The sequence below is a fragment of the Mustela nivalis genome (genome assembly GCF_964662115.1).
Source record: "Mustela nivalis genome assembly, chromosome: 3".
In the NCBI taxonomy this organism is placed as follows: domain Eukaryota; kingdom Metazoa; phylum Chordata; class Mammalia; order Carnivora; family Mustelidae; genus Mustela; species Mustela nivalis.
Genome location: NC_139022.1, coordinates 84298815 through 84325902, shown reverse-complemented (window position 1 = coordinate 84325902; position 27088 = coordinate 84298815). Strand labels below are relative to the sequence as shown.

At 41.0% G+C, this 27088-nt stretch overlaps 1 protein-coding gene across 3 annotated transcripts in view; it reads left to right on the top strand.

The window, feature by feature from the left end:
• The window catches only part of MCCC2 (methylcrotonyl-CoA carboxylase subunit 2), a 69398-nt gene that overhangs the window by 10485 nt on the left and 31825 nt on the right, over positions 1-27088 (top strand). For all 3 annotated transcript variants that reach the window (XM_082722963.1, XM_082722961.1, XM_082722962.1), the window contains exons 2-6: positions 1010-1076; positions 4421-4505; positions 7466-7567; positions 15028-15155; positions 17028-17140. In XM_082722963.1, coding sequence (XP_082579089.1) covers positions 1010-1076; positions 4421-4505; positions 7466-7567; positions 15028-15155; positions 17028-17140 — 495 coding nt within the window. The remainder of the gene's footprint in view (positions 1-1009; positions 1077-4420; positions 4506-7465; positions 7568-15027; positions 15156-17027; positions 17141-27088) is intronic.

Here is a 27088-nt window from a genome sequence, read left to right as displayed (position 1 = left end):
GGCAAAGGTTCTTTTCCTAACAGTATGCTGCTTCTCTCTTTATTGTTTTCTGGATTTTGCAGAGCAGGAGAATGTAGCAGAAACTTTAACGGTGGGAGCTCCTAGAGCTGTAGAAAATAAATACTGGAGTTCTACTATAAAGACTATGAATTCATCTAATTTTGAGCATCTGGAAAGCTGTATTGTGTCATGGAAAGGGAATTAAATCAGAGATGTTAAAGACATTGTGGGGAACAATATGTGTTTGTTGAGTCAACTCTGAATTTTCAAAAATAACTCGCTACTTATTGGTCTAAAGTAATGAACTGATCAGACAAAATTGTCAGAATGGCAAAAAGTTAGGCCTTCTACCCTTTTCCCACCTCTCACAGTTTATATTTTCCTATGTATTACTCTAGAGAATTTTTGAAGACATGCAAACATAGAATTTTGTTCCTTTTAAAACAAAATGGGACATACTGTTTTCCCTGGGCTCTGCTTATAAGTGTAATTTGTCAGTAAGCAAGTATTTCTGCATTGATTAGAAACTCCTTGGGGCAGGGATTGGTGGGATACAAAAAGTAAGATGGCATTTAAACTCTCAAAGGGCTATATTCCTTAAAATGGGGAAACAAATAGAAATCAATGAAGTTCAATTGATGCTTACAGAAGAAAGATCCTAAAATGAGTAGGAGTGACCAGAAATAGGGTTAGAGAGGAGATGGAACACAATCTATGCTTTTTTTTTTTTTTTTTTTAAACAATCTATGCTTTAAAGAGGGGTGAGATTTGAATATGTGGATCGGAGAGGGAAGACAGGAAGAGGAGCTTGGGCAAAGATGGACAGGCAGAAATTCATCTTTTCTATCCGATGGAGTGACACAACATGGTGGGAGGTGACCCCGCATGAAGCCACATGGGGTTGGCATGGGATGTTCTCATCAACCCTTACTTTGGCCAAAAAAAAAAAAAAAAAAAGATAATTGCTTTCTAATATTACTCTTCCTTTCTTTTTTTGTTTCTGTTTTAGGAAAACTATGAGCAGATGAAAGTACTAGTAAATCAACTCCGTGAACGAGTGCAGAAAATAAAATTAGGTAAACACTCATTTATTCTTCATTTTATGCTGTTAATGAAGTTCATCCTTGATAGTTGCTGGTTTTAGGAGAAACTAGTAGCAGAAGGCTTTGACTTTTCAAGACTGTGTATTTGTTGGTGTGCTGACATTTTGTTTTTTCCTTTTGGCCAGTTTTTCTGTTCCTAAGCACTGCCAACTATCTGGGAAACAGTAAAATTTCAGATTCATCAATTTTTAAAGCATTGCTTCTTCCGGTTTTATTTTAGCCACAGCATACACTGAACTTTTTGTTTTGTTTGGAGCAACTGAAACATTTTCTGTTTGTTAGTTATATTTATCCTATATACTAATTTTGCATAATTATGTATTTTCTGCTTTGTTATATAACTTGGAAATAATTTCTGTGTGGGTTTAGTGCTAATTAAATGAGATTTCCTAAGAACTTTGCAGATTGTCATTATTTTCTGTTTTTAAGTTATGGAATAATAGACATCCTTTTGCTTGGAAGAAATTGCATGAAGTGGGGCATGTAAAATATTAATGTATAAACAAATATCCATTGAATTCTACTGTGTCATGATTGGTCAGTGTGACAGTTTACTTTAGAAGGCCAGGTGACTTGAACTGAAAGCCATTTCCAAAATAAGATTCTTTTTAAATTTTATTATTATTTTTTAAAGATTTTATTTATTTTTGTGGGAGAGAAAAAGAGAGAGAGCACATGAGCAGGGGGTAGGGGCAGAGGTAGAAGCATGCTTCCCTCTTAGCAGGGAGCCTGATGCAGAGCTAGACCCCAGGATGGATCATGGGATCATGACCTGAGCCAAAGGCAGACACTTAACCGAATGAGCCACCCAGGTGCCCTGAAGACATTTTAAAATGAAAGTTAACTTGATACATGTATTTCATCTTGCATGTAGCACAGTTGAAGTGACATTTGTGCTATGCGGGCAGAGGCAGACAGATGTGTTATGCTGTCCCCAGGTGGCAGCAATGGAAAGATCCTGTAAACTGTAAAATGCTTCCTGACTTCAGGGATGTTAAAATGTGAACAGAATGTGTGTATTAGAATCAGTGCCATATGGTATATGAGACTGAAGGAATAGGCTTCTCTGTTTCAGAGTTTGTGGGAATGGAGATAGCACAGAATCTTCAAGAGTAATCTTTGGAAAACAAATGTGTCACATTGTTTCATAGCCCACATATCCTTGGCTAGTTTATTTATTTATTTTTATTTTTAAAGATTTTATTTGTCAGAGAGAGAAAGCACAAGCAGGGGGAGCAACAGGGAGAGGGAGAAGCAGGCTCCCGCTGAGGAAAGACCCTGATGCAGGACTGGATCCCAGGACTGTGAGATCATGACCTGAGCCAAAGGCAGATGGCTTAACCCACCAAGCCACCCAGGTGTCCTGTCACAGGCTAGTTAAAATGCCTGAGGAGCTTAATTCTGTGATCTGAGAATCTCCATCAAGGATAGCCCTTTTTCTGGTTTTTCCTAATAAAACAGGTATTCAGTAGTTGTTCCAAATTGCAAATTCAAACTCTAGGCAGAATTAAGAAGGTGGTTTTGTCTTATGACCTTGCAAAAGAATGTGTGCGTATCTTACCACTTGTGTGTCATTCTACCCTCTCTGCCACCCCTTCCCCTGCCAGCCTCGTCATAGACACTCATGTCATTTGACTCTCTAAAGACCCTTAGCAAGGCTTGGCTTTCTTTTCAGTGCCTTAGGTTCATTTCTCTTTTATTTTATTTTATTATTTTTTTTTATTTTTAAAGATTTTATTTATTTGACAGAAATCACAAGTAGGCAGAGAGGCAGGCAGAGAGAGAGAAGGAAGCAGGCTCCCCACCGAGTAGAGAGCCCGATGTGGGCTTGATCCCAGGACCCTGAGATCATGACCCAAGCCGAAGGCAGAGGCTTAACCCACTGAGCCACTTAGGTGCCCCTTATTTATTTTTTTTAAAGATTTTATTTATTTCATTTCTCTTTTAATGTTTATTTTAAAACAATATCATTAAGGTATAATTGACATAGAGTAAACTGCATTATTTAAAATGTACAGTATGAGTTTTGACATATGTATATACCTATATATATTATCACTGCAATAAAGATAATGAATGTGCCTCTCCCAGAAGTTTCCTCTGCCCCTTGGTAACCTGTCTCTCCCCAACTCTCCTGTACCCTCACCTCCTATACCCAATCCCACCTCAGCAGAGGAGCTCAGTTCCCCTGAGAGGTTCAGAGAAAGAGAACCATGATTTGACCTCATTGAACTATTTTGGAACTAAACTTTGGCTCCCAGAATTTTTTTCATAAAGAAGGTTAGATATGTGATAAAATTTTCTTGGTAAGCTTAAGGCAGATATAATTTTAGAAATATGCCATCCATCCCTTCAGAAAAAAAAAATCCCCTTGGAGAGAGTAGAGAAGGCTGTTTGAAAAATAATAATTGGAAGCTTGTTTGAAATAGACAAGAACTTGTTTTGTCACCTAAAAAACCCCCCAGAGAAATAGCTTTCTGAGGTAGCTGAACACTTAATTAGCTCGAGAGCATTTTACTGTGAAATTCGTGAAACTAAACATACATAGTTTAGTTTTCCAGCAGTGAAAACTAAACATATGAAGGTACTGTGTGATCCTTTATTTCTGATCTGATACCTTGGCTTGCTGAGAGTGGCTTATCAATCCTGAGACACCGAGCTGGGCATCCGTCAGTCTTGGGGAAGTTTGGCATGCTACGTGCCTCAAGCACCCTCATCTGGGGACCTCGTGGACTCTTCAGCTACTGTGATTGTCTTGGTCTAGAAGATGCTAACAAAACTGGACTTTTTAATTGATATATTAGGTGTGCAACTCTCTCCCCTTTGGAGATGGGATAAAAAGTTTAGGGTCGCTGACCTTTAGGTAAGTCTTGCTGTGCTCGCCCTGGAGGTTGTTTCCAAAGTAGTGCTTTTTACCTGGCACAAATGAAGGTAGGGGTTTTTCAGATTTCACGTAGTATATAGTGGAGTGCTAGGTATTTGTGGCAGGTGCTTAATAAGGCGTGGCGGTGAGGCAGTATTTACAGCATATGAGTTGCAGAGAAGATACTAGGTTATTTAAGTAATTACCATTGAATTCAGAAAACGTACGATATGCTATGAAATCAGGGACTGATTTGTTTTTTCAATTCTAGTTTATTTACTTCAGAAAATAAAGTCTGTAAGTTGAGTGAACGATCTGAAAATTGGTTGTTTCTCAGACGATACATTCAGCTTTTAAAAGCAGTATATTTTGGGCTATTTTATGTTTTTCTAGCCTTAAATTAATTGGAGACCTTACATGGTATCAATCTAACCTAATAATGTTTTTATCTTAGGAGGCAATGAGAAAGCCCGACAACTCCACAAATCAAGAGGAAAACTTCTAGCCAGAGAAAGAGTGGACAGTCTTATAGACCCAGGGTTCGTATAGCCCAAGTACTACCTCAGCTTCTCTAGTCTGTGGTACTTTTTTAGACAGTTTTATAAATAAATGATTTGTTCTTACCCTAAGATTCAACAACAAATCTTTTTTATTTTTATTATTTTTTTACATTTGCATATTTTATTATATACAAAGAACAAAGTTTCATCAGGTAAGCAAAAGAGTATAAATTATAGTCATAATTAATAGTTTCAGAAAGCCCTTAAATCACTGGGACCTTCTGCACAATGTGTAGGCTACATAGCCATTAATCAGAGCTCTTGGTGGTTCTTCCATAGGAGTAATCTATACTCTAGAGAATTGGGCTTTTTTAACCCACTGAGCCACCCAGGCGCCCCTGAGAATTGGGCTTTTTATAAAATCTAGGGGGGCTAATATGTTAGGCCTTATAAAGGAATGCTTTTACATCTAGGGGGAAACACTAAAAATATTGAAGGACTACTTATGTTTATTGTTGACAGTAATTTTAGAACCACAAAGTGTTAAAGACTTTTAGGTAAAATCCACACTATCTCATAATAAGAATGGATACCATTTTGTAGCTCTACAGATGTTTTGGTCATAAATAAAAAAGGAGAAAGTGAGCTGAGAATGCAGAATAGAAAAGTCTAGGGAAGGAGGGAAGCAGGTACAGTCATAATTCAGTCATAGCAAGAAAAGTACAAAGATGGTCCTTCCCAAGACCGAATTGGCAGTATTTGACTATATAAGTTAAAGTCTAGAAGAAGAGCGCAACTTCTGTATATCCAACAGCAAATCTATTTTTTTTTTTAATTTTATTTATTTATTTGACAGAGAGAGAGAGATCTCAAGCAGACAAAGAGAGAGGGGGAAGCAGGCTCCCGGCCGAGCAGAGAGCCCAATGTGGGGCTCAGTCCCAGGACCCTGAGATCTTGACCTGAGCCAAAGGCAGAAGCTTAACCCACTGAGCCGGTGCCCCACCAACAGCAAATCTTTACTGAGAGGCTACTAAGTGTCAGGCCCTGTTCTAGGGTAGTGATACATCAGTGAACAAAACAGACAAAGGTCCTTGCTCAGCTGAAGTTTACATTGTAGCAGGAGGAGATAGAAAATAAATGATAAATGTGTTAAATTATATGGTATATTAGAAGGTGATAAATGTTATTGGAAAAAAGGAAGATAGACTAGAGTAAGGGAGAAGATGAGAGTCAAGTGTAGTTTTATTTATTTATTTAAAGATTTTATTTATTTATTTGGCAGAGAGAGACACAGCCAGAGAGGGAACACAAGCAGGGGGAGTGGGAGAGGGAGAAGCAGGCTTCCAGCCAAGTAGGGAGCCCGATGCAGGGCTCGATCCCAGGACCCTGGGATCATGACCTGAGGTGAAGGCAGACACTGAATGACTGAGCCACCCAGGTGCCCCACAAGTTGTAGTTTTAAATAAGGTGATTAGGGTAGGCCTCATTGAAAGGGTACATCTTAGCAAAAAAATTGAAGGAGTGAAGAGACAGAGCCTTGAAAATACTGGTAAAAGAGTGTTACGGACAGAAGGAATGGCCAGTGCAAAGACCCTGAGGTGGGAATGTGCAGAATGTATTGATATGCCCAAGAACCCCAGATGCCAGTGTACTAGGGGGAAGAAGGCATGAAGGGGGGGGGGGAGTAGAGATGGGGTTCAGTTCCATAAGACTTTTTAGGTCAGTGTGAGAATTTTGGCTTTTATCCAGAAGTGAGGAGACTTTGTAGGGTTTGAACAGGAGCCTTATGATCTATTTGAGTTACATTTGAAAAGAGTCATTCTAGCTGCTATGTTGTGAGTATACTGGTGGCAGCAAGGGTGGAAGCACCACGAGGAGTTACAGGGATGATTCAAGGGAGATGTGCCAGTGACTTGGACTAGGTTAGTAGTAGTGGAGGTGATGAGAATGTCAGGTTCTAGGCTGGTTGTCAAGAACAGCTAACCCTCTGGGGTTTCCTGAAGGATTGCAGTGGGAGGCCAGGAGTGCAGGTGGAGAGAAGGGAACAAGGACTCCAAAAGTATTTCTTACGACACGCACCCATATCCCCATTCTGTTTGACTGAGCCACCCAGGCACCCCTGTATGAGACATTAAAAAAAAAAAGATTTATATATTTAGTTGAAAGTGAGAGCATGAGCAGGATGAGGGGGAGAGGCAGTGAGAGAGGAGGAAAGCAGACTCCCTGCTGTGCGGAGAGCTGCCTTGGGGATCAGTCTCATGACCCTGAGATTGTGATCTGAGCCAAAACCATGGGTTGGATACTTAACTGATTGAGCCACCCAGGCGCCCCTTAGACACATTTTTTTTTCCCCAAAAGAAACAGAATCATACTAAAGATGGTGTTTTATACCACCTTTTCCCCCCTCGCTTACTGGATCTTGAACATTTAAGTAAGTGAAAGGTAGAATAAAAATACAGTGGTGAGGAGTCTGATCCCACTGGGATTAGACTGCTTATTAAAACCCAGCTCTGCCACTTACTAGTTGTGTGACCTTAGACAAGTGACTTAATTTCTGTGTTTTAGTTTCCTCATCAGTCAGTGGGGACCATAATAGGATCTACCTCAGGAGGTGGTTCTGAGGAACAAATGAGTTAGGTTTCTGGAGCTCCTAAAATAGAGCCTGGCATAGGTTTGGGGCTTACATCAGTGTTAGGTGCTTGTCTCTTTCTCTACTAATAAGCACATTTGTACAACATCTCTTAAAATAGGTTCCTAGTGTTCTGTTGTATGGCTATAACATGTAATTCCTCAAAATATCCATGCTAGATTTTGGTTAAATATTTTTTTTGTAGAATATATATATATATATATATATATATATATATATATATCATGCATATTTGAAACATTGGCTCATTAATCTTTTTCATGTTTTCATGAAACATGTTTAGCTGTTTAAGTATGCTTTTTTTTTTTTTGAGTGATTTTAATTCAACAATATCATTTTTTCCCTTCAGGTCTCCATTTCTGGAATTATCTCAGTTTGCAGGTTACCAGTTATACGCGAATGAGGAGGTCCCCGCTGGTGGCATTATTACAGGCATTGGGAGAGTATCAGGGTGAGTATTCTACTTAAACTCAATAACGTGGGTCCAGAAGAAGAGTGACAGGCACGGGCCACCACTCACTGCTATGCGGATGAATGTGCAGTTTTATGCTGTTTGTGTTATTTAGGACTGAGGCTTCCTACCACAACATGTGTGAGATTTATCTGTGGAGCTTTAGAAACAAAGATGGAAGTGGGGAAAAAAGCCACAGCACAAATCCTGCTTAATCTGACTGCAGGTGTAGGCTTCCTGTTTAATCAGACTGCAGGTGTAGGCTTGGCTTATGTCATTTTTCAAGGCTCTGTAGGTGGTCTCTTGCACATCTAGGATGAAATCCAGTGTCTTAGATGAGTCTTTCTCCAAGTGTGCTTTCCGGGTAGCCTCAGCATCACCTGAGAACTTAACTAGAAATGTAGATGACTAGGTCTTCCTACAAAGTAACCAAATCAGGGGTACATGGGTGGCACAGTCAGTCAAGTTCCCTACTCTTGATCTCAGTTCAGGTCTTGATCTCAGTATCTTGAGTTCGGGCCCCACACTGAGCTCCATGCTGGGCTTGGAGCCTACTTGGGGAAAAAAAAAAGAAGAAAAAGAAACCAAATTTTGAGATTGGGGCCCAGCAACCAGTTTTTTTTTTTTTTTTTTTTAAAGCCCTTCAAGCTTCACAAATGGTAACATTTGAGAACCACTCTAGACTTAGGAGATCTTAATTGGGGGAAGTTCCGTTTACTTGTGTATGTGTATGTATGGCCTGACATTTACCATCTCAGGTTAGCACACCAGGCATTTTAGTAAACACTTCCCACTGATTAGTTGTTTTAATCATTACCACAGCTCTGTGAGATGGGCATTACAGTCATCATCACCATTAGGCAGGTAAAGAAGCCTACTTAGCAAGGTAAATAACTTGCCTAAGATCAAGTCACCGGCAAAGCTTCGCTGGGTCCTTAGGTGATTGGACTCCAAGCTGGATACAATTGCATTTGACTCACATGATGGTTTATAGTGTGTGTTCCTCCACCTTCTGCCCATGATTTGTGCCTTCAGTGCACCTATAGCCATTAGTCATTGTCGCTTTTTCCTTCTTGTACCACCAATACTTCTCCACAACTCTTTGCCAGCTATGATTTGCTTAATATTCACCCAGTGTGAAGACATTTTTTTCTTGGAGTCATAGTGGATGCTTAAAAATAAACCTTTTTAAAAAAAGGATAATCAATGCACAGAAACCAGTTGCTTTTCTATACACCAATAACAAGACAGAGGAAAGAGAAATTAAGAAGTTGATCCCATTTACAATTGCACCTGAAACCATAAAGATACCTAGGAGTAAATCTAACAAGAGAATCTTGTACTCAGAAAACTATAGAATCTGTACTCAGAAAACTATAGAATACTCGTGAAAGAAATTGAGGAAGACACAAAGAAATAGAAAAATGTTCCATGCTCATGGATTGGAAGAACAAATATTGTGAAAAATGTCTATGCTACCTAGAGCAATCTACACATTTAATATAGCAATCTCTATCAAAATACCATCAACTTCTTTCACAGTCATGGAACAAATAATTCTAAAATTTGTATGGAACCAGAAAAGACCCTGAATAGCCAGAGGAATGTTGAAAAAGAAAAGCAAAGCTGGTGGCATCACAATTCTGGACTTTAAGCTCTATTACAAAGCTATAATCATCAGGACAGTATGGTACTGGCACAAAAACAAATACATAGATGAATGGAACAGAATAGAGAGCCCAGAAATGGACCCTCAACTCTATGGTCAACTAATCTTCGACAAAGCAGGAAAGAATGTCCAGTGGAAAAAAGTCTCTTCAACAAATGGTGCTGAGAAAATTGGATAGCCACGTGTTGAAGAATGAAACTGGACCATTTCCTTACACCACACACAAAAATAGACTCAAAATGGATGAAAGACCTCAATGTGAGACAGGAATCCATCAAAATGTTTAGGAGAACACAGGCAGCAACCTCTTTGACCCCAGCCGCAGCAACTTCTTCTGAGAAACATCACTAAAGACAAGGACAGCAAAGGCAAAAATGAACTACTAGGACTTCATTAAGATAAAAAGCTTTTGCACAGCAATAGTCAACAAAATCAAAGACAATGGACAGAATGGGAGAAGATATTTGCAAATGAAATATCCAATAAAGGGCTAGTATCCAAGATCTATAAAGAACTTATCAAACTCAACATCCAAGGAACAAATAATCCAATCAAGAAATAGGCAGAGGACATGAACAGACATTTCTGCAAAGAAGACATCTAGATGGCCAATAGACACATGAAAAAGTGCTCAACATCACTTGGCATCAGGGAAATACAAATCAAAACTAAAGTGAGGGGTGCATGGGTGGCTCAATGGGTTAAGCTTCTGCCTTTGGCTCAGGTCATGATCTCAGGGTCCTAGGATTGAACCCCGCATCGGGCTCTCTGCTTGGCAGGGAGCCTGCTTCCTTCCCCTGTGTCTGCCTCTCTGCCTACTTGTGACTTCTCTCTCTGTCAAATAAATAAATAAATAAAATCTTAAAAAAAAACTGCAATGAGGTCCACCTCACACCAGTCAGAATGGCTAAAATTAACAAGTCAGGAAGCGATAGATGTTGGTGAGGATGCGGAGAAGGGGGAACTCTCCTATACTGTTGGTGGGAATTCAAGTTGGTACAGCTACTCTGGAAAACAGTATGGAGGTTCCTCAAAAAGTTGAAAATAGAGCTACCCTATGCCCCAGCAATTGCACTACTGGGTATTTACCCTAAAGATACAAATATAGTGATCTGAAGGGGCACATGCACCCGAATGTTTATAGCAGCAATGTCCACAATATCCAAACTGTGGAAAGAACCTAGCTGTCCATCAACAGATGAATGGATAAAGAAGATGTGGTATATATATATATATATATATATATATATATATATATACAGTGGAACACTACTCAGCTGTGAAAAAAATGAAATCTTACCATTTGCAACGATGTGGATGAAACTGGAGAGTATTATGCTTAGTGAAATAAGTCAGAAAAAGACCATTACATGGTGTAATTGATATGTGGAATTTGATAAACAAGGCAGAGGATCAAAGGGGAAGAGAGGAAAAAATGAAACAAGACAAAACCAGAGAGGGAGACAAACCATAAGAGACTCTTAATCTCAGGAAACTGATGATTGCTGGAGGGGAGGGGGTGTGAGGTACAGGGTGGCAGGGTTATGGACATTGAAGAGGGTGTGTGCTATGGTGAGCACTGTGAATTGTGTAAGACTGATGAATCATAGACCTGTACCCCTGAAACCAATAATACATTACATGTTAAAAAAAAATTAAAAAGGATAAACTTAATGCAGAGCTAAACTAAATTCATAATCACTAAATAAGCTACTTAAGTAGGATAGTTACTATTCATTATATCTCAGTGATAATGATGGCCCCCATGTTGGAGCTTGCCCTTCCACCTTTCCTGTACATATAGTAATATTTTATTCTTACTTACGCTTTTATACTTTTCATTTTCATTTTATCTCTTTGTGCCTTGTTCTCAGTTTATAAAGTTCTCAGCGAAAGGAAATTGAATTGCATGTAGTAATTGTGTTGGTATAGTATTCAGTTGGTAGTATTCAGCCTCAATTAGAATCCTGGCTTCAGCATTTTATAGCTATTTGACCTTTAGCAAATTGCTTGACCACTCAGTACCTTGTTTTTTTTAATCTGGAGAATGTAATTCATGACAAAAAGGAATGATCATAGTAGCTACCAGAGAGGGTTGTCATGAAACAAGAGGAAGAAACAAGGAAGAGAAACACTGCCATTACTTAAGAGATGCACAGTACAGGTGATCCTCTTGCCACTGAGAGTGGACAGGCACTTGTGGGTGGCAAGTTGAAGGTCTGTTCTGGCATCGCGGAATCTCGTCAGAGCCAGAGCCATTCGCTAAGTCACTAAAAACGTTTATACTATGCAGCCATCAAAAGAAATGAAATCTTGCCATTTGCGACAACATGGATGGAACTAGAGCGTATCATGCTTAGCGAAATAAGTCAAGCGGAGAAAGACAACTATCATATGATCTCCCTGATATGAGGAAGTGGTGATGCAACATGGGGGCTTAAGTGGGTAGGAGAAGAATCAATGAAACAAGATGGGATTGGGAGGGAGACAAACCATAAGTGACTCTTAATCTTACAAAACAAACTGAGGGTTGCTGGGGGGGAGGGGGGTTGGGGGAAGGGGGGTGGGGTTATGGACATTGGGGAGGGTATGTGCTTTGGTGAGTGCTGTGAAGTGTGTAAACCTGGCGATTCACAGACCTGTACCCCTGGGGATAAAAATACATGTTTATAAAAAAAACAAAAACAAAAAAACCCAAAAAAACGTTTATACCCTTATTGCTCCTCTGTATATATATATATATATTTTTTTTTAAGGATTTCTTTTATTTATTTTATTTGACAGGCAGAGATCACAAGTAGGCAGAGAGGCAGAGGCAGGCAGAGAGAGAGAGGAGGAAGCAGGCTCTCCGCTGAGCAGAGAGCCTGATGCGGGGCTCTATCCCAGGACCCTGGAATTATGACCTGAGCCGAAGGCAGAGGCTTTAACCCACTGAGCCACCCAGGCACCCCAACTCCTCTGTATATTTTTGAGTCATGCTGGATATATTGATAAGAGGCCCCAAGAAATTTAATGAGAAAATTTATTGTATGGAATTTATAAACCAGCTTAGAAGCAAGGACTCCTTGCCTGAAGTGTAACTGGCTAAACAGTATTGAAGCTGCAGTGTTTGTTTCTGGCAAACTCATGTTTTTTCACCATGGGCTATAGGGTATGGTCCCTGCCTGCTCTCCTCACCTTACCTTTGTACTTAACACTGTAACCATTCTGGTCTCACTGTTCTGTGGATGCAGTAAACTCAGTTTTGCTTCAGGGCCTGTATTCAAGCCATTTGCTGGCTTTACCACTTGTTGGGTCTTACCCTTGGGCTAGTTACATAACTGTGCCTGTTTCCCCATCTGTAAAATGGAATACCTCCTGTATCTAAAGCCTTAAAAGAATAACAAGTACATTGTAAGTGCCATGTTAGTAAGGTCTGTTACTGTTATTTTTACCATCCCTTGACCATTGTATCTTGACCTAGCACCATCACAATTACTTTTTTTAATTATATATTTTACCTTGTCTTATTATGTGTTGCTATAATATTATGTGTTGTTATAGTGCTAATAATACCATAATAATTATATACTGTATTACTGTAAAACTGTGATTTGTAAGATAGATAGATTTGGTCTTTTGGTCTATCTACATGATTGTTTATATGAGCAGAATTTATTTCTCTTATATATTTGGTCTTTGTCCATAATTCCTGGTTCAAAAGCTCCCCACACCCTTGGAAGTGTTGAGAATGGTCATGGTGTCTTTTGTTATATCAGCGAACTCCCAACCAAGGCCATGGCTGATTGTTAGGAGAACTGACCATGTGATTAGAGGGTTGGAACTTTTCTGTTCTACCTACTTCCCCAGTCCCCACCTATGGGGAGGGGAGAGGAGCTGGAGGCTGAATCAGACGGAGGCCACTGAATTAGTCAGTCGTGGCTATGCAGTGAAGTCTACATAAAACCCGAGAGGACTGGGTTCTGAGAGCTTCCTGGTGGTGGACGTGTGGGGATGTGGGCAGGGTGGTGCACCTGGAGTTCCTATGGGGTGAGCCTTGGGGTCCAAGCCCATTCTTGAGCCACAGTGTGGACTCTCAGTAGAATGGCCTGCTTCCTGTGTATACCTTTGAAGATAGGTTTTGGGGTCAGTCCCACTTGGACCACATGGGTTAGGTAAGAGTCATTTTCTGAAAGAAAGTTGAATTCCATTGCCAAAATGATAGATTCTAGGTAGGCAGTACTAATAGATATACAATGCAGTCTTTCTGTGGACTAATTTTATTTTTCATTCTGTAACATGTCTTTGACCTTTTAATAGGCAAGTGGCTCTGTCTCTTGTGGAAGGTCACATGTCTAGCAAGCAGCAGAGCCAGAATTTCACCATAGCTTTTCTTTCTTTTTTTTTTTTTTTTTTTAAGATTTTATTTATTTATTTGACAGACAGAGATCACAAGTAGGCAGAGAGGCAGGCAGAGAGAAAGGGGGAAGCAGGCACCCTGCTGAGCAGAGAGCCCGATGCGGGGCTCGATCCCAGGACTCTGGGATCATGACCTAAGCCGAAAGCAGAGGCTTTAACCCACTGAGCCACCCAGGCGCCCTTCACCATAGCTTTTCTGACTCCATAGCCCCTTTCCAGTATTTGAGCTTCTTTTTTTCTCTCTTCTTTTCTTTTCTTTTTTTTTTTCTTTTAAATATTTTATTTATTTGAGATAGAGCACGTGCAAGAGAGAGCACAAGCAGAGCAGAGGGGTAGAGGGAAAGGGTGAAGAAGACTCCTTGCTGAGCAGGGAGCCCAATGAGGGACTTGATCCTAGGACCCTGGGATCATGACCTGAGCTGAAGGCAGATGCTTAACTGACTGAGGCATCCAGGTGCCCCCAGTTTCAGAGCTTTGTAAGCTTTTCTAGGGCAGTACCCGCAGGGCAGGGGAGGACGAATAGACTCTGGGGGTGTGAGATCATAGTCCCAATAACCTGCCATAAACTGAAATTTCTTTGAAGTCTGATTTGTTCACCAAAGTCATGAAAAATTGGCATTCTACTCTAAAATGCTACCTGTAATGTGGAAAGGTGCTTCCTAGCCATAAAATGGATGCTGTAAGGAGATAAGCCCCTTTATCTTGTGAGCACTGCTGGCCACATCCCTTAATGCGAGCAGCCCAGACTACCTGGGGCCGCTGTTCTGAGGCTCTTCCTTACTTTATTTTCAAGAGGGCTTACTTTTTAGAATTATAAGGAATATAAAGTGAGATTTTTAAAAATATCATAAATCGGGGTGCCTGGCTGGCTTAGTTGGTGAAGCAGTAGGACTCTTGGTCTTGGGGTTATAAGTTCAAGCCCCACATTGGGTGTAGAGAGTAATTAAAAGTAAAATCTTAAAATATAATAATATTATAAACATAAAGAAGATTAAATTTGGTAAAGAGCACATTGTTATTCACTCAAGTGTCAAATCAGCCCCCGACCTTCAGGGTGAGGCAGTGGGGCTTGATCCCAGGACCCTGAGATCATGACCTGAGCCAGAGGCAGATGCTTAACTGACTGAGCCATCCAGGCGCCCCCAAGACTGAGGACTCTTTAAAAATTAAGTATGAGTTTGTAAAGATGTTCATAGTGATCATTTTATATTATATAAGTGAGTATGTGAATTGTGATTAACACTTGTTTTGAGATTGTCTACTAATGCTTGTCATTGGTGAAATGTACTAGAAGTTAAAGGTTGTATTGGAGTGTCTTGTAATGAGACGTAATTGGCCTTTGAACTTTGAAGAAGTCTCTCATACTCTTTATAATGACATTTCTGCCTTTCAGAGTGGAATGCATTATTGCTGCCAATGATGCCACTATCAAAGGAGGTTCCTACTACCCAGTGACTGTGAAGAAACATTTACGGGCACAGGAAATTGCAATGCAAAACAGACTCCCCTGCATCTACTTGGGCAAGTCATGAGAGTCATAAAATGAACTATTTTTAGCTGGTAAAATACAATACTATTTAGAAGGCTGTATATGACATTATCAATGGTTTTTTAAAAAACTATTGTTAGTTTTTCCTATAATTACAAAAGAAATACACGTTCTTTGCTAAAAACTCTGGAAGAAAAAGTAAAAACTACCTATAATAATATCCCTGAGGAGTAACTACCTCTGATAGTGTTTTCATGTATGCCAGTTTTTTTTTCTCTACATGGGTGTGGGTTTTTTCCTTCTGTGTATTTTCTTTTTGTCTGGACCTAATGAGTTCAAACTATGAAAAAATAATAGCTGATATTTATGGATCTCTTGAGTGCTAAGTACTTTGTTAAATACTTGAATAATTCCAACAAATGCCATTTAAAGAAATTTAATTCTTTTTTTTTTTTTTTTTTAAAGATCTTATTTATTTGACAGAGAGAGATCAGAAGTAGGCAGAGCAGCAGGCAGAAAGAGAGGCGGAAGCAGGCTCCCCACCGAGCAGAGGGCTCGACTCAGGGCTTGATCGCAGGACCCTGAGATCATGACTGGAGCCGAAGGCAGAGGCTTAACCCACTGAGCCACCCGGGTGCCCTAAAGAAATTTAATTCTTTATGAAAGTATATTTATATTTGAAATTAAAGTAATGCTTAAATCTCAGGGTACTTCAAAAGGAACATAAAAGCAAGGCAGTTTAAAATTGGCGCTGCCTTGAGACACCTGGGTGGCTCAGTGGGTTAAGCCTCTGCCTTTGGCTCAGGTCATGATCTCAGGGTCCTGGGATCAAGCCCCACATTGGGCTCTCTGCTCAGCGGGGAGTCTGCTTCTCCCCCTTTCTCTCTGCCCGCTGCTCTGCTGGCTTGTGATCTCTCTATCTCTGTCAAATAAATAAATAAAGTCTTTAAAAAAAAAATTGGCACTGCCTGGATATTGGTTTAGTTTGGTGAAATGCCACCATACATATATTACTGGTGCGGTATTTAAACAGGTACTGATGTAGAGATTTTTTTTTTTCCGCAAAAGGGAATTTACCTGTTTGACTCACAATGTGAACTTTTTTCACACTTGTAGAAAATAGCCAGTGGGGCCCTACTGCTGCTTATAGGTGCTGTGCCAAACACCATAGGGGATGGAGTGAAGAGTATAATGTTGTTCCTGTCTTGGGCAAGCTTGAATGAATTGGAGACAGGATGTTATGTATTAAAGAACAATGAAGGACTTAATGGATGTAGGCAAGAGCAGTAGGCATGGGACTAGCTGAATTTTCATAACACTGTTCAGTGCACTCACACTGTGCTGAACTGAGTACTTTACATACCTTCTATCATGTCATCCCAGGAACAGCTTCCTGGGAGAACTACTGTTGTCCCCTGCATTTCACAGAGCTCTGAAGTCAGCAAGCTCTGTTACGAATTCAGCGGATGTTCGTAGCCCCCACTCCCCTCTGCAGTAAAAACAGTCCCCGAGGCAGTCATCTGTGATGAATTGTCACATGAATTCTGTAGATGGTTTTGTATTGATTTAAAAGGGGGAAAGACTTTTTTTTTTTTTTTTTTAGCTGAGCTGATTAAGAATTTATGGTGTTTTTGGGGCTTTAGCTTGTCTTCAAAAGAGAGAATGTCCTAAACATTTCAAGTGGAATTTTGCACGGGAAGGAGATCCTAATGGATCTGAGGAAAACAGTGAATTTTTTGGCTGTGTTGGGGGACTCGAAAAAGATGCTGTAGAAGAGTTTAGACGGTAGGGCAAGTTTTTTGTGAATGTGATTAAGAACTGATTCACTGATACAAGTCTCTCTGTGTGCAGGCTATTTTGTTCATTCAAGTGTACTTACTTTTGTTAATTCCCTTTGTCTTCAGTTGATTCAGGAGGAGCAAACTTAGCTCGACAAGCAGAAATATTTCCAGATCGAGATCACTTTGGCCGTATTTTTTATAACCAGGCGATTATGTCTTCTCAAAATATTGCACAGGTAATTTCTCATTAATGAAATATACTGCTTTTCGTGCCAAATGCCATTGCTAACTAGGTGCTCTGAGATGACTTTAAACGGAACTTAATATAGAATTTAGGTTTTTCCCCCCACAGAAAGTGCCTTAAAACTATCTGTAGTTAGATTATTCTCTTCATTATGGGCATAGTTTTATATTGTCATAAAGGCTGTTCTCCAAAGAAAGAGTTTTTTAAAAGAAAGGGCACTGAGTAATTGCTTTTTTAGGACTATGTTCTAAGGCACTTTGGTGTCTATATGAGGAGACGGGTGCAAGGGAGATTGTTGTAGCATCGACATAGCAGAAGTTAACAAACAACCTAAGTGGCCATTATTGGGAGATGAATAATACAGTTTTAGCTATTAAAATGAACTAGAATTGCATGCATCAACATAAAGAAGTCTCAGAAAAGAAGTTGGGGCACCTGGGTGGCTCAGTGGGTTAAAGTCTCTGCCTTCGGCTCAGGTCATGGTCCCAGAGTCCTGGGATCGAGGCCCGCATCGGGCTCTCTGCTCAGCAGGGAGCCTGCTTCCCTTCCTCTCTCTTTCTGCCTGCCTCTCTGCCTACTTGTGTTCTCTCTCTCTGTCAAATAAATAAATAAAATCTTTAAAAAAAAAAAAAAGGGAAAAGAAAAGAAGTTGAGTAAAAGTAATAGTAGAATAAACCCATAGTCCCTTGCTTTGTTTGTAAATATTAAATACATCAGTCTATTACTTATGTCTTAAACAGGTACATGGGAAAAATATACTCAGCTTTAGAACAGTGGTTACCTTCGAGGTGGGAGGCGGGAGGAAGAGGTCAGGCAGGAGGCTTCACTGTACCTGAAATGTTTTATTTCTTAAAAAAAAAACTCTGAAGTGCATTTGGCCAAATGTCAGGATTTCTTAAGACTGGGTGTTAAGATATTTATTTTTTATTATTTTGTAATCTTTTTTTTTGGCACGTTTGAAATATTTCATAATACTGATGCTTCTCCTTCGTTTATATTTTGTTACTGGATTTCTTAAGTTTGTAGTGTTTTTGGTAATATTCTAATGAAATAGCCTTCACTTGCAATTATTATATCGATACAGTTATTACTTATTGTATATCTTATGGTTATATAGTGACTTTGCCCATTTATGCTTTATTTCTCTAAATAGAAACTTCAGCTTTGCTCACTCTTGCACGGAGGTCCTTCCATGGCCTGGTATGAAGTTCTTACTGTGATCTTTTGTTTTATGGGGGAAACCAGTCCATTTAATGTGGTATTAATTTGTGGCATAATTTGTATAGTTGTACTAACCTTGTATTAGGTTCCAAGGGCTGTTGTAACAAATTACCACACACAGGGTGGGGGGTAGGCTGAACATAACAGAAATTTCTTCTCTCAAGTTCCGGAGGCTAGAAGTCTGAAATCGAGGTGGGAACCATGCCAGGCTCTCTCAGAAGGCTTTAAGGCTGACTCTGTTACTTGCCCTTGCTGGCTTCTCCTGGCTCTAGGTGCTCCTTTGGCTCATGGCTCTGTGACTCTGATTTCTACCTTGTCGTCCTTCTGTCCTGTGTGTCTGTGTCTTCTCTTCTCTCTCTCACAAGGATACTTGTCGTTGGATTTTGGGCCTGCCCAGATAATCCAGAATGATCCCTTTTTATTTTATTTTTTTAAATTTCCCCTTCTTCCCCCCCCCCCCACCCCCCCATTTTATGTATGGCCTTTTTAAAAAAAAAAATTTATTTTTAAATTTTTAAATAAACATGTAATGTATTTTTATCCCCAGGGGTACAGGTATGTGACTTGCCAGGTTTACACATTTCACAGCATCCAGAATGATATTATCTGACGATCCTTACCTTTAGTACATCTGCAGAGACTCCTTTTCCAAATAAGGTCATAATCAAAGGTTCTAGGGATTCAGGTATGGGCTTATTTTTGGGGGCGGGCATTATTCAGCCCTTTATAGACCTGTCATCTTACATGCTTATTCTTTGCCCTTCCTGTTCACATAGTTTTTAATAGTCAACATGTAAAAAATACTGATGGAGGACCTTCTGTAAACCAAACACTATGTTGGTAAATAAAACCAGGTAGAGGCTCTGGCCCCATGGAACCTAAAGCTTAAAGTGCTTTGAAAAACAGGTCTTTTAAAAACTAAAAGTGTCCATATTTTTGAATAAGCAGTATGTGCCTATGATTAAAAAAAAAATCTAAAATGTGGGAAGGGCATTAGAATGCCTTTCCTTTTCCTATTTTATTTTTGTCTTTTAAAAGTTCAACATCAATATTTCCTACCGAAGCCACTTCTCTTAGGATATCTTTTTCTCTTTCACTCCAGTAGGAAGTTTAGGGGGAAGGGTGTACCTCCCTCTATTCTTGTGATCCTCTGGGAATTGGAGAAAAATTTCTAGCTGCTACCAGTTTCTGTAGTGCTTACTCTGATCTTTTCCCCAGTAAGTGAACTCCAAATGCCATGTCTGCACTGAAGCTGTTGCTTCATACTTCCCTGGAGAAATCAGACTGTGTGTGAGCACTGTTGTACTGAGCATACTGCGACTTCGCCTTCTTTTAGCCCAAAGACAACTGTCCCTCTTCACTTCCAAAGCTAAACTTAACATTTATAATCCTCACGCCAACCCCTCCTTTGAAACTCTTCATCTATCCCTTTTTTTCTCTCATGTTAATATATTTTTTTAAGATTATTTATTGATTTGACAGACAGAGATCACAAGTAGGCAGAGAGGCAGGCAGAGAGAGAGGAGGAAGCAGGCTCCCTGCTGAGCAGAGAGCCCGATGCGGGACTCGATCCCAGGACCCTGAGATCATGACCTGAGCCGAAGGCAGCGGCTTAACCCACTGAGCCACCCAGGCGCCCCCTGACTTCTGATTTTAAAGGAAAAAGAAAAAGCACTATAAACAATGGCAAAAGAAAAGGACCTTTTCTAGCTTCTCCTGTTCCCTGAAGCTTCTCTCCTTCCCCGAATCAGCAAACTCTTTAAGAACTGGCCCAGGGCCTCTGTTCCTGATCGCTCAGTCTCCATAAAACCCACTGTCCTTGGAGTTTGTGCTAGCTAGATTCCCACTCGGTACGACCCCTTGGTCTTGTCATTTGTTCCCTTCCCTGAAATCCTCCTTAGGCTTCCTGCCTCTGGCTTTTCCATATTCCCCCACTCTCTCCATGTAATCTTCCTGACCCCATCCAGGAACTTGTCCTTAATGATTGCATAAACCCTCATAACATACTTTCATCTTCATGATCTTTCCTGACCTCCCATTGCACCCCTACTTACCCTTGGGCATTTCCGCCATCTACGTGGATTTCCAGTTAGTACTTACAGGCTCAAACTAGACTTTGAGCATGATCGCTTTTTTACTGACCTGTTTTTTACTATTCCTGTTTGCTCTTGTCTTTTCCCTAGGATTCAGACTGTGATGTCATCCTGTCTCTTCTCTGCTTTTCCCCCTACCTAATCATTTCAGGTTTAAAATGTAGATTTTACATATATTTTATGTGTGTGTGTGTGTGTGTGTGTGTGTGTATGATTTATATATATATCTTCCTCATTTTTATATCCCCAGGATAACCTGGGTGATACGTGTCTGAGTTGATCCTGTGGTGACACATCAGCATGACTCTGGCCTCCTGCATTCTTGCTGATGTGGCTGTGGCCATAGCTCACGTGGCCCCAGCTCACGTGGCCCCAGAGTCTCTGGGTCTTCCTCAGTCTGCATGTGGACAGCCCAGACGAAAGAGGGAGGCCTGTTACATGTGCATTTTGATAGTGAGCACTAGCTTCCTTGCTTACTCAGTTCCTGCTTTCCTCCCCAACTTTGGTTTTTAATGTTATTAACCTTGCCCACTGTAAATCCACTTACCCACTTATTTCTAAGTTGTATGTTGGACAATCATATCTCTGTTATCTCCCTATCTTTGTAGCAGTAAAGATGTGGACAGCTTCCTACAGACCTAGAAGGTTGAAAATGTTTGTTACTGCTCTCAGGTTACAGGAAATACCTGCCTCGGTACTCTCTTGTTTCCTCTTTCCTTTCTCTCTGGTATGCTTTAGGACCTGTTTTTTGTTTTTGACATTCAAAGACTTTTTATACTGGTGACCTGTCATCTTGCTTAGAGTCTCATGCCCTGAGGATAACTTTCCCGGGCTTTCTGCAATCCATGCCCAATGTCTTGATGATCTTGGGAACATGCTTCTTTTATTTTCCCGGTAGTGGCTCCCTGTTGCTGGGTTTTAAAGTGGGAGACTCCTAATTCTCTTCAGAGGTGGGACCTTTGTCTTCTTTAGGGCTCACATACCATTAATTTTTAAAATTGGGGTGGCCTCGTCTGGGTGGCTCTTTGCTCTGCTCTGCTCTGTCACCTCTTACCCTGCTTGAGTGTGACCCTTCGGTGCATCAGGAATAGAGTGTTTCCGCTGTGACTAGCAGTGCATTTCTTCTGAAATAGGCATATTCATCCAGCCTTGTGCCGGGTTAGCGCCTCAGGACTTTCCCTTGAGTTTTCTTTGCACCTCTGCCTGTTTGTTCTTCTTTTCGGAGAGGCACTTAAAATTCTTTCAGGGGTCCTTGCTTTCTTCTCTCCTTCCCTCCTTTCCTCACCTCCTCCCTCTTGGTTTAGCTCATGATTTTTGAAACGTATTTTCTTTGCTTCAGATCATGGTAATTGTTAGGAAGGGCTTAGTTAGGACAGGCACTGTATAACACTATGTTTTTTTTTTTTTTTTAAAGACTTATTTATTTATTTTAGAGAGAGTGTGCCGGGGCGGGAGGGAGAGGGAGTGAGAGAAACTCAAGCCCTCTGCTGAGCACAGAGCTCGAAAGGGGGGCTCAGTCTCACCACCCTGAGATTGTACGTAGGCTGACATCAAGAGTTGGACACTCAAGTGACTGTGCCACCCAGGCATCCCTATTTTGGGGGGGTACAAAGATAGTGGTTTTATTAAAGCACGGGGACAGGACCCATAGGCAGGAAGAGCTGCTCATTATTTTTAAATACATTTCAACCTGTCCATGAAGTCAGATAAGGCCTAGGGGAGACGGAAGCCCTCTGATGGCCTCGAGGCTGATGAAAAGATTGAGAAAGAAACAGGACATTCTGGGCAAGGGGGACTTTTTGTTTTCTGCCTATTCAGCACAGATAAGCATGAGTGCTCCAGAATCAGTAGTGTGATCAGTCAGTATAATTGGGGACGTTCTTAAGTTTTGGACAGCTGTTGAATTGATGTGAGTATTTTGTGGCTTTTATTTTTTTAACGGAAGCTTTGTAGGTAGAGGAAGGAACCAATTTTGTTCCTTGTGTGATAGACAGTATTTTCTTTCCAGGTTTGCTTTTTTTTTTTTTAAAGATTTTATTTATTTATTTGAGAGAGAGAGAGAAAGAGAGCATGAGTGGGGAGAGGGGAAGAGGGAAAGGGAGAAGCAGGTACCCTGTTGAGTGCCTATCCTGAAGTGGGGTTCAGTCTCAGGATCTTGAGATCGTGACCTGAGCCAAAGGCAGATGCTTAACTGACTGAGCCACCCAGGTGCTCCTAAAAACATACTATATAAAACTTTTTGTGTTTTTTTTTTTTATAAGATTTTATTTTTGTGACTGAGAGAGCACAAGCAGGGGGCAGTGGCATGCAAAGAGTGAATCAGGCTCCCTGCTGAGCAGGAAGCTGGGCTCCATCCCAGGACTCTGGGATCATGACCCAAGCTGAATGAAGGCAGACACTTAACTGACTGAGCCACTCAGGTGCCCATACTATACAAATGTTTTTAAAGATTTTATTTATTTACTTGAGAGAGCAAACAAGTGAGAGAGAGAATAAGCAGGGAACAGGGGAAGAGAGGCAGAGGGAGTGGGAGAGGGAGAAGCAGACACCCTGCTGGGCCAGGAGCCCCATGTGGGGTTTGATCCCAGGACCCCAGGATCATGACCTGAGCTTAACTGACTGAGCCACCCAGGTGCCCCAAAACATTAGCTATATTTTCAATGGCTTTTCCATCAAGCAACTGAAACTTCCCCCCCTCCAAGTTATATTACATTTATCACAGTGTGCCTTTGAACTGGATGGTCTTGTGCAATTTTACAGTGGAAGCATGGAGGTCTAGAGTTCACACAACTTTTCAGAATTAGGTGTAAAACCTCTTGACTCTCTCTCAGAAGCCCTTTCTGTAGGGCGGGCTGCTGACCTACAATATGTAATTTGGTTTTGGTGCAATGAGAACCAGTCTTTATTTGTTCAGGCAGGACCTGGAGGGTAATAAATTTCATCTAAAGTTTCACAGTCTCTTACCTCTTTTTTGAAGCATCTCATTTCCTTGTTAGAATTTCTCCTTCTGTGGCAGTCATGGCAAGCCGTGTAAGGGTCAGTTACATTTTCTTGGCTTTCTTGCTTTTGATTCAAGTCTTGGATCACCGTGGATGTCCTCACCCTGATAAAATTTGGAAGTTTTGGGATTTGTCAGCCAAGAAAGACTTCTGGAGACATTTTTGGTCTAAAAAGGTGGTTTTATTACAGCATGTGGAAGGACCTGTGGGCAGAAAGAGCTGCACTGGGATTATAAGGAGTACCTTATTACATACTTTTTGATGAGTGGGGTTTAGGGATGGTGTAATTCTCTAAGGAATTAGGAAGCAAGGCTTTCCCAACCTTGAGGGCTAGCTGCTATCAAGATAATGTTCCTTTTAGTCTTTAATAAATATAAGCATTAAGGTACTAAGATAGCTATGAGTTCCTTGAAGAAGGTCATGCTCTGCCTATCTCAGGTTATCTCTCAGTGGGTGACAAGCTGTGAGGAGATTGAATCTAAGCTCCATTTCTCTTGCCTTTGTTTCTCTCATCAGCCCTGTAAGAGGAATCTCCGGTTTGTCTGTGTCACAGGAAGCCCTCCTCCCGGGTGCCTGGGTGGACTCAAGTCTCTCAGTGGAGTTCTTGGGAGTTCTCCTTTGTTCTGATGTGGATGACAGTCACTGTCCCATCTCTCCTGATTTGGTACCTGTGTTGTGCCACAATGTAAGCCAAATCTCTACCCTGAGTGTGTGCAGAACAGTTGCATCTTACTTACGTCCTTTTAATGTCCTCTTGGTAGAGAAAGCAGAATTTTCTCTCTGGGATTCCATATCATTTGTCCAGCATGGCCCCAATGTAAGATCTTTGTTGTTCCATAGACAAATGCTTGCGGACATGGAAAGCTGTTGGAGGTCTTCTGCTGAGGGGTTCCTGTGCTTTGTGAGAAGGAGTAGACAGTGACAGGGCTCTTCTTGGGGCCTGTCACCCTGTTTCATGAGTGAGTGCCTGGCTTAGAATTACATGATGAGAAGAGATTCTGTGACAGTGGTGATTCCACTACTCTCTGTTCTCCGGTTTTGTTTTTCTATCCTGTTTCTATTTTATTTCATTTATTACATTTCATTTTCCTATTCTATTTCTATTCTCTTCTATTATCAGAATTTGCTTTAGAGATAGTGTTTAGTGTCTGTGAGACACTTGTGACTAGAATTGCCTATTTCTTCTTGATGAAAAACTTGAGAATTTTGAATCTTCGATACTTAATAATCCCAGCTGTTTCTTAAATTTTATAACAGCTTTATTAAGAGAGAATTCCCATACCATTCAGTGTACCCATTTAATATGTACTCTTCAGTGGCTTTTAGGATATTCCCAGAGTTCAGTCAATTTTGGAACATTTTCATCACTCCCAAAGGGAATGCCATTTCCAATGACAGTTTCTCCCCATTTCTCTCCAATACCTCCAGCCCCCGGCAACCACTCCTCTACTTTCTGTCTCTGTGGATTTGCCTAGGATACATTTCATTTGAAAGGGATCATATAATAAAGGGTTTCTTTCTTGTAGCATGATGGTTTCAATGTTCACCCACGTCTTTTGGTTTTTCATTACCGTCTGGGATGGTCCAGAATTCTCTTCTTGGCCTATCTCCCATCTCTCGAATAGAGGAATGGTTTATAGACAGACAGGTTACAGACCAGCAACCACAGAGTACTCCTAAGCAAAGAGTGTCCCAGGGTTTCAGAGATGCCTCCATTGCAGTTACTGAAGGTAGATGGCTTTTGATCTCTGTATTAGTTGTCTAGCGCTATATAACAAATTCCCTCCACACTTGGTAGTTTAAAGCACCATGTATTACCCTGCAGTGTCTGTGGTTCAGGGCTCAAAGCTCAGCGGGGCTGGATCCCCCAGTGCTGAGCGCAGGTGGCTGCAGACCCCTCCAGGATGGACTGGGAAGGCTCTGCCCTGGCTGGCTCACGTGGCAGCGGCAGTATGATTCATTTCTCTGCAGGCCCCGCTCGCTTCCTCTTGAGCTGTTGGCGGGAAGCATCTTGAGCTTCCTTCCCAAGTGAGCAGCTGTAGAGAGCAAGTCTCCCCATGTTAGCTGGCTGCATCAGAGCGAACAAGCAAGTGGGTAGAAGAAGGGGGCTGGTGGGGGGGGGGGGGACATGGTCTCTCAGAACTGGATCACAAGAGTGACACTTGGTATAATCTCTGTGTTAGAAACATGTTACCAGATCCTCCACACTCGAGGGGGATAGGATTATATAGGACATGAATCCCAAGAGTATGGAGTCACTGGGGTCCACTCGCAGTTTGTGTGAGAGAAGTGGATTGTCGATTTCCTTGGTTTTGGGAAAAAACACATCTGAAAGTGCCCTTAGGTATATGGTAAAATTCCCTGGTGTAGATTCACTAATAATTTGTTCACTATTCACTTGTGAAACTTCTCTGCTAAATCGGTAGATGTTTTCTCCCCTCTGAGATGGCATGATGGCATTCAGGTTCATTACCATCATTTTTGTCTTTCTGCTTTTTGACACCCGAATTCTTCTTTCTTTGTCCCCCACCCACCCCACCTCCCATCCTTGGTCTCTGAATATTTGCTGATCATTGCTGTTTTTTTCTTTTTCTTTTCTTTTCTTTCTTTTTTTTTTTTTTTTAAAGATTTTATTCATCCACTTGACAGACAGAGATCACAAGTAGGCAGAGAGGCAGGCAGAGAGAGAGGGGGATGCAGGCTCCCCGCTGAGCAGAGAGCCCAGTGTGGGGCTCAATCCCAGGACCCTGAGATCATGACCTGAGCTGAAGGCAGAGGCTTTAACCCACTGAGCCACCCAAGTGCCGCTGCTGTTTTTTTCTCTTGCTTTCAATTTGCTGTCACAGAACCCTGCTATGCCTGTTTCATTCTTTGGGTCTTACTTTTGAAATTTGTACCTTTTTAGATTATTACTTCACTGTGACTCTTCTCTACTTCCTTGTCTTTCTTTTCCTTTTTTTGCTGGAGGGGGACTACTGAAATAGTTTGAGCTATATCTGCTGTTCTTGTACTGAGAACAGGCGGGTGAATTGAAATCATCATTATGTCCTTTATTCCTCAAGCCTTAAAGAAAAAGCTCATAAAATAATTCAGACATGCAGAAAGTACAGAGAATAATGCACTAATAGTGGAACACTCATGCACCTTCCACTTGGATTTATGATTTTATTTATTTATTTAACAGACAGAGATCTCAAGTAGGCAGAGAATCAGGCAGAGAGAGAGGGGGAAGCAGGCTCTCTGCTGAGCAGAGAGCCTGATGTGGGGGCTCAATCCCAGGCCCCTGAGACCATGACCTGAGCTGAAGGCAGAGGGTTTAACCCACTGAGCCACCCAGGCACCCCTGGATTTATAAAGTGGTAGCATTTCATTTGTTTTTCTCCCTCAGATTTAAAGAACTTATTATATTTTCATTTATCAATTCAAAATGTGGTGTTGATGGATGTGTTCGTTATTTGTGTATCTTCACTATTGTGTACACGGTTACAGTGAGTGTTTCCTGTGCTCATTTTCTTGTGTGAGAGTTTTTCTAGCCATTTGAAAATAAACTTCTGAGTGATTGATAAGCAAAAACGATACGTGATAAACACTTTTGTAATATGTTGACAGTGAAATGTTACAGCCATT